This window comes from Carcharodon carcharias, unplaced genomic scaffold (assembly GCF_017639515.1).
Source record: "Carcharodon carcharias isolate sCarCar2 unplaced genomic scaffold, sCarCar2.pri scaffold_1116_ctg1, whole genome shotgun sequence".
NCBI lineage: Eukaryota > Metazoa > Chordata > Chondrichthyes > Lamniformes > Lamnidae > Carcharodon > Carcharodon carcharias.
The window spans coordinates 6093-23752 of record NW_024470978.1 but is presented as its reverse complement, the minus strand read 5'-3'; the positions used below and the strand labels follow the sequence as shown (position 1 = coordinate 23752).

Here is a 17660-nt window from a genome sequence, read left to right as displayed (position 1 = left end):
CATTTCCTCATTCACTACAATTTCAGTCAGTGCATTGCATATCCTCGTCCACCACATTCTCAGACAGTGCATTGCAGAACGTAATTAATTGCAACATGCAAAACTAGCATCCTTATGTCACCATTTCCAATTTGTCCATCACCATGAATCTGTACTGATCATTCTTCATCCTTCCGCCAATGGCAACAATTTCTCTGTGCCATAATGTCCAGAACGCGAAGGTATTTTTAGCATTCCCTCTCCAAGTAGAATATTAGTAGCTCTCTCAAACTATGAAGCATTTCTGCATCTTTTCTAATGTCTTCATACCCTCCCAAAGGTTTGTAGCCCAGAAATGGAAGGATTATTCCAGATGAGGCCGAAATGAATCATCACATCTTCTCTTCAGTGTACTCTGTGCCTTAGTTATACACCAAAGAACTCCAAACTTTAGCAGCCTTTTCGCAACCTGCGCTGTCAAGTACAATGTTTCGTACGAGTGCACCTGAGGTTCGTCAGCTTCTGAAACTCATTCAGAAATGATCCAGTTCTTTATTGTTAGTTCTCCTAGTCCTTCGTTTGCCAGCCTTATCTCACTTAAAAACACTCTCACTTCTAAAGCACAGGGCCTGTTACAAGAATGACTCAAGTTATTTACCAGAGCAGTCAAGTCTGTGAATGAAGTGCAGTGCTGTGGGAATACTGTTCTCTATATTTTTGCTTGTTCCAGGTAAGAGGTTTAATCGATGCCATATCTGCATCAGTGGAGGTTAATAAAAAAATATTTACCATGGGTCTACTTTGAGGGAAACTAGGGAGTCTATCCAAAGTTATCCCTTGATCAACATCAAACAATGTAGCTCATCTGGTCATTATCACACGATTTTTGTGCGATTTTACTGCACCCATTATGGCTGCCGCTTTCCTTAAATTGCAACAGTGATGACATTACACAATGCAAATAAGTGACTGTAACTTGCGTTGAGACATCCGGTAGTTTTGAAAAAAATACTTATCTACTTTAAATACGCATTTTCTTTACTTCCAACAAAAATGGGCCAACCAATGCTTCCCTCAACTGAATTTCATCTATAACTTTCCGGCCCGTTCTAACAGCTTGTCTGTGTCCGATTTAATTTTAACCTTTCAACATTTTACAATACTTAAAAATTCTGTGTAATTTGAAGAAAAAAATGAAATTGTTCCTCTTACAACCAATTCTCGGTAGATATCATGTATTAACGGGAAATCAGGGTTTCTAGCCACGTGGAATGTTCTCTTCCTCTGGTCTCGAAAAGAAGAAACGTTGAACACGACATCCTGTTCCCTTTCAAAGAGCAATTCCATCTCCAATCAGCCATTTTTCATTTTATTCTACAGGCGCGAACATTTCTGCCAAGCATCTATCGTGACTCTTTGCCAAAGGTCATTTCAAAGTCCATCAAAGCCACATCCACCCCATTACCCTCTTTAACACTCTCACTAACCTCATTAAATTACTCTAGCAAGTCCGTGCAATGCGATTGTCTCTTACCAAATCCGCCCTAGATTGTTAATGAAACCACATTTTTCAACTGGCTCTAACTTCTGCCCCAATGTATATTTTCCAAGGAAACAAAGCTTTCCCAAAGCCAATATTAAACTCACTGGTCTGAATTTACTGCAGTTATCCCAACACCATTTCTTGAACAAGGGTGTAATATTTGGAAACTTCATTTATCGGCATTGAAGAAGGATGGGGACATTATGACCATTATCTGGCGATTATCCCTGCCAAATTCGTTCTGTACGGTCCAACCAATAAACCAGACGGACATTGCCCCCGGACTTTTTTCATGTGAAACAACGTGAAAACATCCATTGGTCCTTTCTTCACAGAACTGAGTCTATGAGTCCATGAGAACAGGTCACAATGTCACATGAGCTTCATTAGGACTCTCGTGCACCGTTTATCTGGCGACATGTTAATCAATTCTATCGCTCGTACGTTGTGCTGGGATATTTCAATATTATCAGGATATTACTCCGTTGATGGCAATTTACTAGATTGTTTGCAACATCCTTAAAAATCATCTGCAGGACTACACCCCTCTTCCTGCCTCTGAAATTGTTCCACTAACGGAGCACGAATGCTGACTGCTCACCCTGCCACATCAGCGTGCTCAGCAGGGTCGCAGTGATCTGCCTCACCTTGGCACTAGGGTCAGAACATTTAGGTGAATAATCATTGCCCCGGTTATATTGAATCAAATGTGCATTATTTGTTTGAATGTTACCCCTTGCTCTCAAAGGGTTTCTTCTTGTAGATGAAAGCTGGTCACTGAGATTGACGAATGGGGGAAGCCGCTGTGATGGTCGGGTGGAAATTTACCACAACGGTCGCTGGGGCAGAGTACAGGACAGCCTCTGGGACCTCAGTGATGCTACCGTGGTCTGCAAGCAACTAGGATGTGGTGTCGCAATTGCCGCTTATACCTTTGCAAATTATGGAGAGAGTGAAGGGCCTGTGTGGGTGAATGATGTCCAGTGTGGAGGAAACGAATCGCATCTCCGCAACTGCAGCTCATTTGCAATGAACTCTTCTCTCAATGAAAGTGTCGGCGTCGGGGTTCTGTGTTCAGGTGAGTAAATAGTTCAATTTTACCGGAACATAAATAGAAATATCTAATAAGGAGGGAGGTGTGAATATACGCCACTTGTTCCTCGAGTTCTTTTAAGCTAGCTGCTTAGCACTGGAGGGTAAATGTTCTGTGGAGAGACTGGGCACGCACAGAACTGATCAACAAGCAGCACATGCATTTTTGCTGTGCATTTATTAACGACGGAATTCTAAATTTTCTCTCAAACAGGAAATTCTGACAGCACTTCTGTTAGTGCGGGGCGGGGGGGTGGGGAGTTGTGAGGGGGCGGGGCGGTGGTGTTGGGAGGGGCCTTACAGCTTGGTGCGAAATTGTGTGTTAATTTAACAACGTTTTCATAGAATTGCCGTTCACATACTCGTCAGAGCGACAGGCCGCTCATGGGAGTTCTGCATTATTCAATCCATGAAAAAACGATGCACTTACAGGCCTTTCAGCAGCAGAAGGCTGAGCTTCTATGAAATGTCTTTCTTAAAAGTCACTTGGTTTCTTTTTCCACTGAAGCTGCCAGATCCCCTGAGGAATTGCAGCATTTTTTTTCAATATAATCAAAATAAAAAAGCGAGATAATCAGAACTGGACTGAAATAAGTTTTCGAGATGCGTGCAGGGGAAAGAAAAAGCTGTGTACAATTGACGTTCATAAGTAGTTTGGGTGGAACGATGAATACAATAAAGTTTTGTTCAGGTTGAAACAGGGCACACAGCATTGAGCACACAATATGTGAACTGCAAGCCAAAATATCGATGGAGTCAGGTGTAGGAATATTTGAAATCTTTGTGCACTCCACATTATAAATTTCAAGTAATTAGAGATACATGGTCTCAACTATAGAAACAGTTACCTGTCATTTTCAAGTGATTTGTTTTATTACTTTTGCTGGAAAATATCCAATAGTTTCAATTTGTGTTACGACATAAATGCGTAATTGAATCCTCTTAATAAAGATTGTTTTTTTTTGGATCAGAGCACAAACAGTTAAGGCTGTCAGACGGTGGAAGCCCATGTGCAGGCCGAGTAGAGATTTATTACAACGGGACCTGGGGCTCAGTTTGTGATGATTCCTGGGATCTGACAGACGCTGGCGTAGTTTGCAAACAGCTGCATTGTGGAAAGGCATTGGACGTGACACTTCCTGCCTCTTGCGGACCAGGCTCAGGTCCAGTTTGGCTGGAAGGCTTGGAGTGTTCAGGGGAGGAATCATATCTCTGGCAATGTCCGTCTGAATATTGGGGTGCCCACGACTGTTCTCATAAAGAAGATGTGAAGATCATGTGCTCAGGTAAGGGTGACCTAAATGCACTTATTTCCTTTATACGAGAAGATTCAGACAGATGGTATTTTATTGAATGGCCCAGAAACTGTAAATCAACTGCACATTCTGCTCAATGCGTCTGACTGCTGCTTATTCTGCTCATAATCTTACATCATTTCATTTGGCCTGAGCTGTATTGCACTCTGTATTTTCCCCTCGTGCCTTTATCAAGCGTCACATTCAAGGCATCACCACAATTCGCCCCACTAAAAGTACATATTCCATCTTCCACATTCTCCTTCTATCTGGGTAATAGAAAGTGAAACAGAAATGCTCCTAAATCCCAATTTGTTTGGCTCTTGTGTTTCTTTGTCCGAAAAAAATCACGACTTTATTCTAATCAGCATTGAAATAATTTCAGCATTGACACGCCTATCCTGCTGACTTTGACCGTCTTCCTGCAGTTATTGGAGCCTGTCTCGGTATTAACTGCATTTTGAACATTTACTTCAATTCCAAATACCAAATCTAATATGTTAATCTGAAACAGATGTGACCCCCAGCAATAATCCATGTGCACAGCACGCCCCAACTTCTGCTATTCTATATGAAATCCTGCGTTGTTGCTTGTTGGCTCTTCTTTTAATACTTTGCCGGTAATTTCATTTCCCTGATCTCAGCCTTAGTGCAGCCGTTTGAAAACGTTTTCAAAGTTATTGTATTCAAAATCCATGTGGATTACATGGACATTATTATCTCCAGATAATCTTTCTGAAACTTCTTCAAGTAATTCAATGAATTGGAAGATCTATAGATCGCTTTTTTGAAATCTGTGATTATCATTGATTATATAATTGGATTGTACATGTATCACTGTTACATTTCTGGAATAATTATCTCTGTTCAGTGAACACCTCTGGCACAGCATGGGTTGAGGGGGCACTGTTGACTTGATTCGATTTATCACTGGAAACATCTGGAGATTTCTTATTTCGTTGATAGAGCACAAGGAGCTGCGGCTGGTGAATGCAAATCTTCGCTGTGAGGGGAGAATTGAAGTGTTCTACAATGGTACCTGGGGAACAGTGTGCTCGGAAACACTGGATCGCCAAGATGCTGAGGTGATCTGTAAACAGTTACAGTGCGGCCCTCTCGCTTCTATTGAGTATAGCTCTAGGACATTCGGAGAAGGTTCAGGACGGATTTGGCTCGATGAAATAGAATGTATTTCACACGAGTCGACCATTTGGCAGTGTCAGACAGACCCGTGGGGACAACACAACTGTAATCACAGAGAAGATGCAGGAGTTTCATGTTCAGGTAACAAAACAAACCTTCCAATGTGCGAGTGTTATTTCATTTATTGATGTCCAAATGAGTCAGCACGTTTCCTTCCTCAACAGAAAGAAAGATAACGAAGGGCCAGCCCAAAAGTGAAAAGGATTGTGGTCGAGAATCAGGTGATTGCTCCACTTTAATAGATCAATTATCTGAGTTGTTTACCTGTATTTTTGTGCAGAAATAATAGTGATTGATTATCTTTGACAGATTCAGATGTAGGTTTGCGCCTGATTGGAGGTAACACCAACTGCTCCGGGCGAGTGGAGATAATGTGCAAAAACAACTGGAGCACAGTGTGTGATGACTCTTGGGATATGGCCGATGCCAATGTTGTCTGCAGACAGCTGCATTGTGGCTCTGCTCTATTGGCCACAGGAGGGGCTGCATTTGGACAGGGTGAAGGTGACATGTGGTTTGATGAGGTGAGGTGTACCGGAAGCGAATCCTTTCTCTCTGATTGTCCTTCCTTAGCATCTGCTCAATCTGACTGTGATCACAAGGAGGACGCCAGTGTGATTTGTTCCGGTAAGGGTAGTGCAGAATGGTGCGGGTTGGGGTCGGGAGATTGGCGGTTGGTGATTGTTTGCTGAATACGTCTCATGAATTCGTAAATGATGAAAAACATTCTAAATTAAAGTTCTATATTTTTTGCATAATAACCCATAGGTCCAGAATTGTCATCGGCTGCTTTTCCGTCCACACCCGCAGGTTGGTCTTATGAATAATGAGTATTCCTGTCAAGGCTAATGTCCAGAATGATCTGATATAATTGGCATTTGCTTGTTTTTATTAAAAAAATTCTGAAGTTAATCTTAGTGTTTCAGAATGTTGGACCGTTTAACAATACAAGGCATCCTGTGTCCTAGTTGAATCTTTCTTTAACATTTCATTAAGAACATGAAGACAATATCACTTCCATCCCTCTTGTGATTGGTATAACAATCAGTATCCTGTTGATCTGTGAGTTCATCGCACTAATTGTGGTAATGCGGAAGCAATCATCAAGGAAAGGTGAGGACAAATATTACCACTCACTTCACATTAAATCTCGGATATTTTTATTTTTTATTTCAATTCATGAATGATATCTGAGACTCTCTGGCAGCCCTGCATTCATTGGCCATCCAAAATTACCCTTGAGAAAGTGGTGATGATATGACTTCTTGAACCATTGCAGTCCATGTTGCATATGTACACCACAGTACTTTTATGGAGGGTTTTTAAGGATTTGACCCAGCGACTGTGTAGGAACTGTGACAAATATCCAAATAACAATAGTGACAGGCTTGGAGGGTGACTTCCAGGAAGTGGTTTTCCCATATCTCTGCTTCCCTTGTCGTTCCCCTTGGTTGTTTATGTGGTTTTGGAAGGTCCTACCTAAGTAGCCTTACTGGATTCTTCAAGTGCAGCTTATAAACAGTACACATTGCTGCCACTGTACGTGGATGATGAATGGCGTGATTGGTTGTGGATATGCTGCCAAAAAAGCAGAAAGCTTTATTCTGGATGGCGGCAAACCTCTAGAATTTTGTTGTAGCTGCACTCAAACAGGCAAGTGGAGAATATTCAGGAACACTCCTGATTGTCCTTTGCAGATGATGGAAAGGATTTGCCTAGTCTGGTGTTGAGTTCCTCAGAAGGGTTCCTTGTCTCTGACCTGCTTTTGTCACCGCATCATTCATATCACAAGCCCAGTTCAGTTTCTGGCCAATGGAAATGCCCGGGATGTTGTTAGTGGGGGAATCAGTGATGGCAATGCCACTGAAGGTCAAAGGCTGACAGTTGGATTGCACCTTGTTGTAGATCGTCATTTCCTGGCACTAGTGAGGCACGAATTTTAGTCGCCACTATGAATGTCAGGCCTGGATATGGTCCATGTCTTAATGCATGTGGACATGGCCTGCTGCAGTAGCTGTGGATTCGGGACTGGTAATAAACATTGTGCCATTATCAGCAGAAATCCTCACTTATGACCTTCAGATGAAGATATGGTCATTGATGAAACAGGTGCAGATCGTTCGTCCTAGCACGCTATGCTGAGGAGCTCCTGCATTAATGTCCAACTACTGAAAGATGATTGACCTCCAACAACCACAATTCCCTTGTTCTGTGCTCACTCTGACTTCAAGCAGTGAAGATTTTCCCCCTGAATCCTATTGGCTCCAGTGTTTTTTTTTTCAGGTGCCTTCATGCCTCATACACTGGCGAGAATTCACTTTATTGCCCTTTTCCATTGAATGTCACTTGTCATGTTGGAAACTAATGTTAACCGATTTAACGAGAATTTTCGTTCAAAGTACTTGGTCAAACATTGAAATGTGCCATTTAAATTGAAGAGTCACTTGCCTGTCTACATTCACAGTCCTAATTATTCCATCGCTACTGCGTCTGAAGGTCAATCAATTGTTGTAGCCATAGATCTGAAGGTTATTTGAAGCATTTTAGACTTAGTGCCCAGTCATGATGTTTCCATCATTCGAAGTCTATCCAATCAGTGTCCGTCCACTCCTTGCTTTTCCGTGCCCTGATGCCCATTCTCGAGCTCCATGGCCAGAATCGATCCACAATTTTGAGATGTGAGACTTTGATAGGATTTTCGGCACCAATTTTTAAATATTGTGTACACTGACATGAGTAACTACTCTGATCTGAACAACCATCACACTCCTGTTCGATGCGCACAGCAAATTAATTTTAATGGTGATGCGATACATAAAAGAAACGTCAGCTCCTCACTCGTCTTTCCAACCTGATGCTCTCAGCAGAACTCAATCATTTTTCCCCTGCTTCTCTTCAGCTAAAATCCCCTTGGGTCTCACAACAGAGTTTTCAGCTGAAATTCATTCCTCCCAGAAATGCCTTGTTTCGTCTTTTCCGACCTTAATTAAATTTCCCCTAGTCTGATGGAGTTGAACATGCTTCCATGCGGTTACCCACACATGCACACGCCCACACAGACACAGCCCCATGTACATAACGTCTCTCTCTCTCTGTCTCTCATTTTATCTCTCTCACACACACATTTGGATACTCACTCTCTCGTAAAATGAAACGTACTTAACAAAAGATCATTCAAAGCCAGCTCACTGACTTTTTGCACTCACATTCGCCATCTGTTTTGTGTTATAATTTGCAAACATTTTAATATTCAGCAAAGTAAAATGCAACAAAATGTTAATCCCTCCGCATTGTCTCCATCAGGTTTTGCCACTGGCATTTGGGGTTCACCAATTGATTTGTACCAAGCAATTTACGAAGAAATTGAAAATATACCACCTGTCAAGGATCCAGCTCTGACCCATGGCTCAGGTTTGTAACTTCCATTGCAAAGCCAATGCGCACTGGGGAACTCCATTTCCATTTACCCCCATTAAAAGTCAGGGCAATGAATGGGCCCAACAGGCATTCCACTCACTTTACTCATGTGAAAGTTTCCTATCTCCGTGTACTTTTGTTATGTGAGAAGAGTAATGAGCTTCTCAAATTTCCCAAAATTCTGTGTTACTCAAAGTGTGTTTTGCTGTTTGGCGGAAAACAGCGAGCAGATCAGTGTTTCCAACTTCCCAAGGGACTGCTCACTGCCTCCATTAGGTATCTGACTGACAAAATTATGCAAAGAGAGGATTATTGAACAGAAAACGCAATCCACTCTCATCAACTATGATAGCCTACAGGGCCGCTGATCTCAGGGGCTGAGAATCATATTCGGGTATCATTTATCCAACATTGTGAATATCCATAATGAAAAGAAAAACACATTCAAACTACTTTCAACTGAATCCACGGGAACATACTTCAATAACTAATAAGAATATGCTAAACACTGGGGCAAACCATTGGGAAGAAGAGCACACGGCAAAAAAAGAAATAACGATAAATTAGGGAATAATAACAATGATGGGATGTATAGTGGTGGCACGCAGGATAAGGGAGAACGTGAAGAAAGATGAAAAATGTAGTTATGGTGATAATAATGACTAGTCAATGAAATGCTCGTGGATTTTCTAGCAAATTAGTAGAATATTTAACGGTACAAAGTAAGGGTAGGTCAATATGGCATGACAGTGATCCAAAAAGGAACTGAAAGAATAAGAGCAGCATTCATGAAATATCAAAAATATTAATCAACAACATTATTTTAGTATTCACCAGGGGTAAGAGGGCATGACTTTGGAAAATTAGGTTGGGAGTGACAACATTTCATTTAAAATCAATTTAAAAAGAAAGTAAAAAGAAAATCTTACCAAAAAAACCATGGGTCAGAACAGTTTGCATCCATTAATTATGGAAAAAAAATAAAAGATAGCAGAGGCACATTTACATTGATTAAACAATTCATTTCAAGCGGTGGTAGTGCCACGATCCTGGCAGATAACTAAAATTAAATGTGCAATTAAATATGGAGAAGAAAAATGTCCAGGGACAAAGGATCCGCTGCCTGAACGTTGGTGGGAGGAAAACTTATTAAATTGATACAAAGGACTAAAAGGGTACAAATTAGCATCAAACAACCAAAATAGCAGCCAGCAAATACCCGATAATGGGAACTCTCACTTTAGGAACATCAGCAAAATGTTCAAAAAGGTAACAGCATAGATAAGGTTAGCAGTGAGGACATACATTCTGTGGATTTGATAAGTAATTTTTGGAACTGTGCACTTCATATACCGATGGATAAGACAAGTGCTTACATCTCAGCTAATGCCCAGTGGATGTCAATCTTGCTTCTGAGTCAATATCTTCCGGCATCCAGTTCAACTCCAGTACTTGCTCAGAAATATCAAGGAGACACGGTGGAGCAGAAATGAGCAGCCGATGCGCTCTTGGCAGTGTTCTCTTTCAGAGTCATTGTATAAGTGGTGACCAAAATATCTTCTCCTGGAAAATTTAGACATGCCCTTGGTATACTGACAAATATGCATATCTTGAGCAAAATCACAAAGTCAGATTATCTGCTAATTAGTACATCGCTGTGGTTGCCCGTGGAAAGAATTTTTGTTTACAAATTGTCTGCCACGTTCCCCATATTTCAATAGTGACGATACATCACAAGTATCCATTAGCTGCAAACAACGTTGGACATATGGTGATCATGAAAAGCACTGTTTGCTCTTATTCATTACATTTACATGGAGCCAAGTGACACCTATGGGAATGAATAGCCTGCTGCCTGCAAGACAAGAAACAGAGTGTGGTATACAAGGTAGTTATGTAGGGGGAGGAAAGTGGGGATGGGTATTTAAAACACATCTCTGCTGGAATTACTGTTGTTACAAATTAATCTGAACGATTTAGATTTTGGATAAAAACAATGTTTTTTTCTAAATTTATCTATTGACCAAATTGTGGTGGGCTGGGGGCAGTGAAAGCATTTTAAAAACAGACATTAATAAATTTGCGACAAAGAACATAAGATTGGCAAATGAATCCCTACATAGTAATTATGGGGAATTTCAATCTAGTATAAAAAGTAAGAATTAATTTTCGGTCTGTAACAATGAATCGGAATTCAATATTAAAATCGTGGAATGCAGGAGTTCAGGGAAACGAATAAAGAAAGAAAATCGATGCAGAATGATCAGGTTGTAAGAAACCAAAACAAACAATAATTTATTTCTGGAAATTTGTGCTTAAATAACAATATTATTCTGTTGGACCCCGATCGAACAGTAGTTAGAGGGAATTTGGATTATAATTTAGGGTTCTGATCAGCATATTATTATAAGATATAGAGGAGTATTTGATGAGGCTCGAAGCACTTTACAAGAACCAGAAACGAGTCATGAGCAAAAGGAATCCAAAAATAAGGATCATAAAATTCTTGGTCTCTTTTTGGTTCCATTGCCCATGAGTTCCTTTCTCCTCCGTCAAACGGGGCGGAATTAACGTCTCTGAAAATGAAAGGGAAGGGGAGTTTTGGGCAGGGGATTATTTATTTTAACCTCTACTCCAAAGGTCCGAACACTTCTTTACCGTGTGCAGACTATAATGATATAAATAAATACTCCAAGAACCAAAATATTTTGCCCCTTTCTTTAACAGTTTCTGCTTCCATTGTTTCGCTCAATGAGATCGAATATTACACCAGCCACACATTGGATTTCAAAAGTCTTGGATCGCCAAATCCTGACGAGAATTCATCCAGTATTCAGGGTGGGTAAAGTTTTACTTCCGACCATCTGGTTTTCATCCTTCACACTCAGTAATATCAACAATCGAATATGAAGTATTAAAAAGAACAAAAACACCATTCAGTTGCACGGACGATGATGTCAGCTACTACAGTGACTTTAGATAAAAACGCTTCCGCAATACTTTCAGGCTGATACAATATCATATCAAGATCATGTGATTGTACTCAATAATATAATGGAGTGAAATGCTTTCATTTAGAGTACATATCATATTATTAGTTTCATCACGAGGCCCAGTTACCTGTGAAATGTGAAATGCGCATGCAGGCTTTCGAGATCATTGGGTCAGTGAGACACGTGACATCAAAACATAAAATAATAATACTGTGACGCGAATTGTTCCAAAAAATATCCACACATTAAACTCCCTGCCCTGTTAGTGCAACAGAACCACTGTTCTCTCCTCGGAATGTTTTGTTGACAAGTCTCAATGTTATTCTAACTGTTCATTGTTAGCAATTAATCTCAATGAAAGTCGTTTGTTCCTCCCAGCTCTCCGTGATTACGACGATGTTGAGACTACAGACAATGATCCTAAGGGCGATGACTTGCTGCTGGACCGTGTTCATGGTGATTTCGTCACACGGGAAAGTGCCGGCGGTGATATGTGAACTCTGGGTGAAATAGAGATTTATTTATCTTCTCAGACTGTCTCTCTGTATTGTTGGTGACTTTCTTGCTCACTGCTTATATCGGTTCTGAAATGCTTGATAGTCCATTTGATGATCTGCGGAGTCTCTCACTAATGGAACATGCGCTGCTTGAATGGTTGGGTGGACAGGTTGTTCGAAGTGTTGTGCGCTCCATCCATCATCTCGACTTAGTTTATGCACGATTGTGTTTGCTGGATTGCGGCCAACCGCGTTCTCAGATAAGTCGCGGGGTTAGCTGATTGTCTTCAGGGATGCGTTGGAAAAATCCCTGAATTGAATTTCCTCCTCCTTCTGGGAGAAATCTGCCTCCTGCATCTCCCGCCACTGACTTCGGAGTAGATGATTACTTGTGATTATTCCTTCCATCACCTGCTCACATTTGCTCAATGAACTGGATCTCTTTAAAAGTCCGTTCATACTGGCGATTGAACAAAGCTTTGTTAGGAGTATCCTCCTCTTGAGCTGATACCATTTATTTCATGAATTTGTTGGATATGGGCGACACTGGCGTGGCCAGCATTTATTGCCCGAACACAGTTGTCTTTGCGAAGGTGGTCATGAGCTGCATTCTTGTAGCTTTGTAGCCCCTCTATTGTAGGTACCCGCGCAAAGCTTTTGAGCACAGCTTTCCAGGATTCTGAGCCAGTGACACTGAATTAAAGGCAATACATTTCCAAGTCAGAAAGGCTTGCGGCTTGGAGGGACATTCCAAATGTCGGTGATCTCATGTATGCTATGCCCGTGTCCCACTAAATGGCCCTGGTCCAGCGCTCAGATGGTGCTGCCACAGGGGAGTTAGTGAGATTCTGCAGTACCTCCTACAGATGGTGCACACTGATGCTACTGTTCTTCGATGTGATGGGAGTGAATGTTTGTGGAAGGGCTAGCCATCAAGCACAGTTCCTAGTTCTGTATGTTGATGAGCTTCTTGGGTGTTGTTAGTCGTGCAATCGTCCACTCAAGTGATGAGTTTTCCATGAGGCTCCTGACTTGTGCCTTGTCGATTATGTACAGGTTCTGTGAAGTCAGGAGTTGAGTTGCTCACCTCAGGGTTCCGAGAATCTGACATGCTCTTGTAGTCATAGTGTTTACCTGGCTATTCCAGTTCAATTGATAGTCAATTGTAAGCCCCAAGATTTTGATAGTGGGGGATTCAGAGATGACCATGCCATTAAATGTCAAGGTTAGATTCTCCCTTATGGGAGATGGTAATTGTCTGGCACCTTAGTGGAGTGAATGCTACTTGTCACATGTCAGCAGAAGAGTGGATAATTTCAAAATTGTGCAGTATTTAGTCAAGGACAATTTCAGAACCTGATCTGTTGTGAATGGTGATGATCATGGTGCAATCAACAGCGAACATTCCCTATTCTCAGCTTCTGATGAAAGGAAGGTCATCATGAAGCAGCTGAAGATGACTGGGCCGAGGGCACTAATCCGAGGATCTCCTGCAGTGGTGCCCCATAACTGAGATCCATGGCCTCCAAAATCCACAGCCATTTTCCTGTGTGGTATATATTACTCCAAGCAACGGCAAGTTTTTTTTTCATTCCCATGGATCCCAAAGACTCCAGTTTCACTCGGGCTACTTGAAGCCACGCTGCGGTCACATAACGCCTTGATGTCAAAGGCAGTCACTGACCCCTCACCTTGGCAGTTCAGGTTTGTTGTCCATGTTTGATCCAAGGCTGAAAATAATAATGAACCCATACTGATCGACACTGAGCAGGAGATTGTTAAGCATGAGTCGCTTCTGATTTTACTGATGATGGAGAGTAGACTGATTGGGATCGAGTTGGCTTTAGTCATTAATAAAATTAATGCTGTTTGCTGTGATTTTCTCACTTGTTCAGACCCCTAGCAGGAATACGTCGAGTGCTCAACATGAAACATCAGGCTTTGCAGGACGTCGTCTGTTGCGTCCCAGCAGCACAACACAGCCCGGGCCAAAATAAACACCATTTCTCTTTCACTGATAAATAAATAAATTCTAACTTCTTCATGGTGCGTCCCACCCCCACACACATGCTTACTCCCTTGTGCACAAACACACCAGACACCGGAAATGCAGCCGCTCTCAGCCCATTATCAACCAATAATATATTCATCCTAAGTGCATAACAATCAGGTTATTTTTGATTACGCCTTATCGGTTCCTCCCATTCCTGATATGTATGACAATGTCCTCTGTGAAACATTCACAAACCCACCCAATCTGTCCCCAGAAAGCAGTGAGGGTATTGCTCAAACTTTACAACATATACATTAAACTGGGAAAGCAATGCTTTATTACCGGCTACAAGCTTGTTCCGCATAGTTGGGGTCTATGCAGCCCTCTCTGGTCTTTACCATATCATTACATGGAGTTGTTCCGATGCTTTTAATGATGCTGAAATTATCAATGACAATTTGCTGTTTTTTTATTTTCAATTCAACAAATAACAAAAAAAACTATTTAATTTGGAAATAGTCCGAAGAATAAAATGAATGCATCGCTTTCATTTAAATGATGGTGGAAATAGTTGCAACCCTCTCTCTAAAGCAATATTAATTTAACCCATCTTTCAGGTAAAATACATCGATAAAATGAGGATCCGACGCCCCACGCATGTGACTAACTGTGTAATATCTGAGGGAACGCCCTTAAGTTTTTAATAAATATATCCATCTGGAAGATGCTTAACTTTCCGACATGAAAAAGCTTTGAGAAAAAAAAAAAGCAAACATTACCTTGTGTGGAGACATCTAGATTCGTTTCTTAAATCTATAAATTATCTTAAAAAGTATGAATACTGTCTAATCAGAATTGTAGGACAAAGGTTTTTTTTCGTGCATTTTCATGTATGTAATAAAACTGTACCACACCCCGCTGTATCGACAATACAACCCATCAAGAGAATTGAAGAACCGATGACTATCATTAAAAGTTATTTTCAGCTCCATTTTGTAATAGTTTTTTTCTTTCCAAATGCCTTACAAATGAAGGGTTGGAACAGGGAAATAAATGAAATATCTGTTTTACATCCATTTGGTGTGCTTTCTCTCTAGACTGCCACATACGTGGGACACAGAGAGCTGCATTCTCATAGCAGCTCAAAACAGCACGATGTTGCTTGACAGCACAACATATAACTCTCGGGTTATTGAGTCTGGAGGGAGGAAAACATTCAGAATTCAATATGTCTCCAATACTTTACTTTTGTAAAATAACTGCTTAGTTATCCATCATTGGAACTCAGATCTAACTGACTCAGGAGAAACAATTCACCGTGCACTATCCCCCAGCAGCTCTTATTTTAGTTCCATGAGGTTGGCGATTGTATCAGGCATGACCACATGCAGAGGGCCACCATTATAACAAATACCGCACAAAATAGAGAAAAAATGTTCAAATAATGACATAACATAGACTGTTAGAGAAACAGTGCTTATGTTTCCTGTCTGTGAAAGGGTCATGGGCCGGATTGATTAAGTAAACCCTCAGCTCTAGCACTCTGTGTTCTGTCCCTGTGAACTTGCTGTGCTGTGTGCGCTCAGGGCCAAAATTCTTCCTTCTCTGAAAGGCTGGTGGAAAAATAATCACACTTGATGTTTGTCGCCAATCTTCCAGCTGGTGGAGCCGAATCACCAGCTGTTTGGAATTTCGTCCTGTCTTCACCTGGAGCGAGACACCAACAGTTGACATAAAGACATCCTTCCCCAGACACTCTCGGGACACCATGGATGCTGGAGTTATGCACACAGGAAACTAATTCCCCCTCACACCACACTCTACTCGAGCATATTCTACATCCTTCTGAATTCCCATAACACTCAAGACACTCAAGAACATCCAGTACAAAGCCACCCGCTTGATTGCCACACCACCTGCCATCTACGGCCTTAAATAAATCATTCCCTCTCCCTTTGACAGTGGTAGCAGTGTGTACCATTTCAAAGATACACTGCAAATTCTGAGTAAGATTATTTTGGCAAAAACTTCCACACACACGAGCTCTGCAACATAGAAGGACAAGGGCAGCAGGCACATGGAAGTGATGCTACCTGCAATTTCCCATCCAAGTCTCACACACCGTATGGACTGGAAGTATATTGTCGTTCTTTTACTGCCGATGCGCAAAAATCCTGGAAATCCCACCGAACCACAGGAATTTGGCTCCCACCATAAATATCAGGGCAATTGGCAATGGGCAGGGTATAGTGGCCTAGCTAGTAATGCAACATCACACAAATGCCTTTATAAAAATGGTGTAGCTGTCCGACACATCATTCCCACTTCTTGCTATCACTAATATTTTGAAAGTCATTTACAATTCTCTTCAGACTATACGCAACATGTTTAACCATTTCCAGTATCCTGGCCTTCACTAATTCTGTTTCACAATGGACGTCCAGTTCCCCTATAGCAACTAGGACATACCACTACATCTGTATCACCGGTCCTTCCATGTTGATGGAAGGGTCCTGGAATTCCCTTCTTTACAACTCTATAATTAAAGGGCAATTAGGAATCAGCAACAAAATCTGAATTTACCACCGACTCCCGCATACCACGAAAGAATAAAAACGTGATGCATCCTTCCCTCAGCAGAATAGCCAATCCCCATAGAACTCTATCTTCACTAGGTCTCCCAATTCCTCTAAGCCTCATGCATCGCGACAACATTCAGTCCCCCTGCAAATCCATTCATCAGCAGGGCATCCAGTTCTTCTACACACACATACCTCAGCAATACAACTGGTCCCTCTGAACATACATTGTTCAACAAGACATCCAGTTTCACTATGCCAACATCCCTCACAACGACATTCAGTCCTTCTTTAACTCCATCACTCGCCACGTCTTGCAGTCCCTCTGCATAACATACCCTCAATGGATATCTTGTTCCTCTTCACCTAAATGCCGCAGCAGGAAATAAAATTCCGCCACATCTCCATCCCTCTCTAGGGCACACAATCTTTCCATCTTTCCATGCCTCAAGAGGAAATTCAATCCCTCTCCACCTTCATCTACCAACAGGGTATTCATAACCTCTACCCCTTCATCTTCACCAGCAAAACCAATCTCTCTTCACCTCCATCCCGCAATATGACTGGCAGTCACTCCTCAGCTCCATTCATCACAGGGCATGCAGTTATTCTGCGCATCGGACACTCAACAACATACATTTTCCCTCTACACATTCATCCCTCAGCCTGGCACACAGTAAGACTGCATTCCCAATTACTCAGCCAGACATCCATCTTGTCCAGGCCACCTCACTCACCCCTGGCATCTGGTACCTCTACATTTCTCGTTCCGCGGACATCCAGTCCTTCTACACTTTCATCCCTCACCAGTGAGGTTAAGCGACTATTATATGGTGGAGTTCTTCATGAGGACAGAGAGTGATGCATTCGGTTCTGAAACAAGGGTCCTGAAATGTAATGGAGAAGGCTGCGATGGTTCGGGGTGTGGCCTGCCTTTGCTGGATTTGAAAACGTTGTTTGGGAGGGATGACGGTGGATGGGCAGTGACGGATATTTGGGGGGCGTTTCTGTGGCTTCAACACTTGTTTGTTCATGTCTGGCGCAATGGAGAGATAGCAATAGTGTCTGA

At 41.8% G+C, this 17660-nt stretch overlaps 1 protein-coding gene across 1 annotated transcript; it reads left to right on the top strand.

The window, feature by feature from the left end:
• Positions 1-2270: 2270 nt before the first annotated feature.
• LOC121275160 (scavenger receptor cysteine-rich type 1 protein M160-like) lies at positions 2271-15003 on the top strand (the record flags this gene model as incomplete). Its single annotated transcript, XM_041182577.1, has 11 exons — positions 2271-2600; positions 3586-3900; positions 4876-5193; positions 5277-5333; positions 5422-5739; positions 5881-5922; positions 6109-6225; positions 8416-8523; positions 11257-11367; positions 11901-12026; positions 14630-15003. Coding segments are annotated over 10 exons (1835 nt in total), but the record flags the coding sequence as incomplete, so codon positions are not given.
• Positions 15004-17660: the final 2657 nt, after the last annotated feature.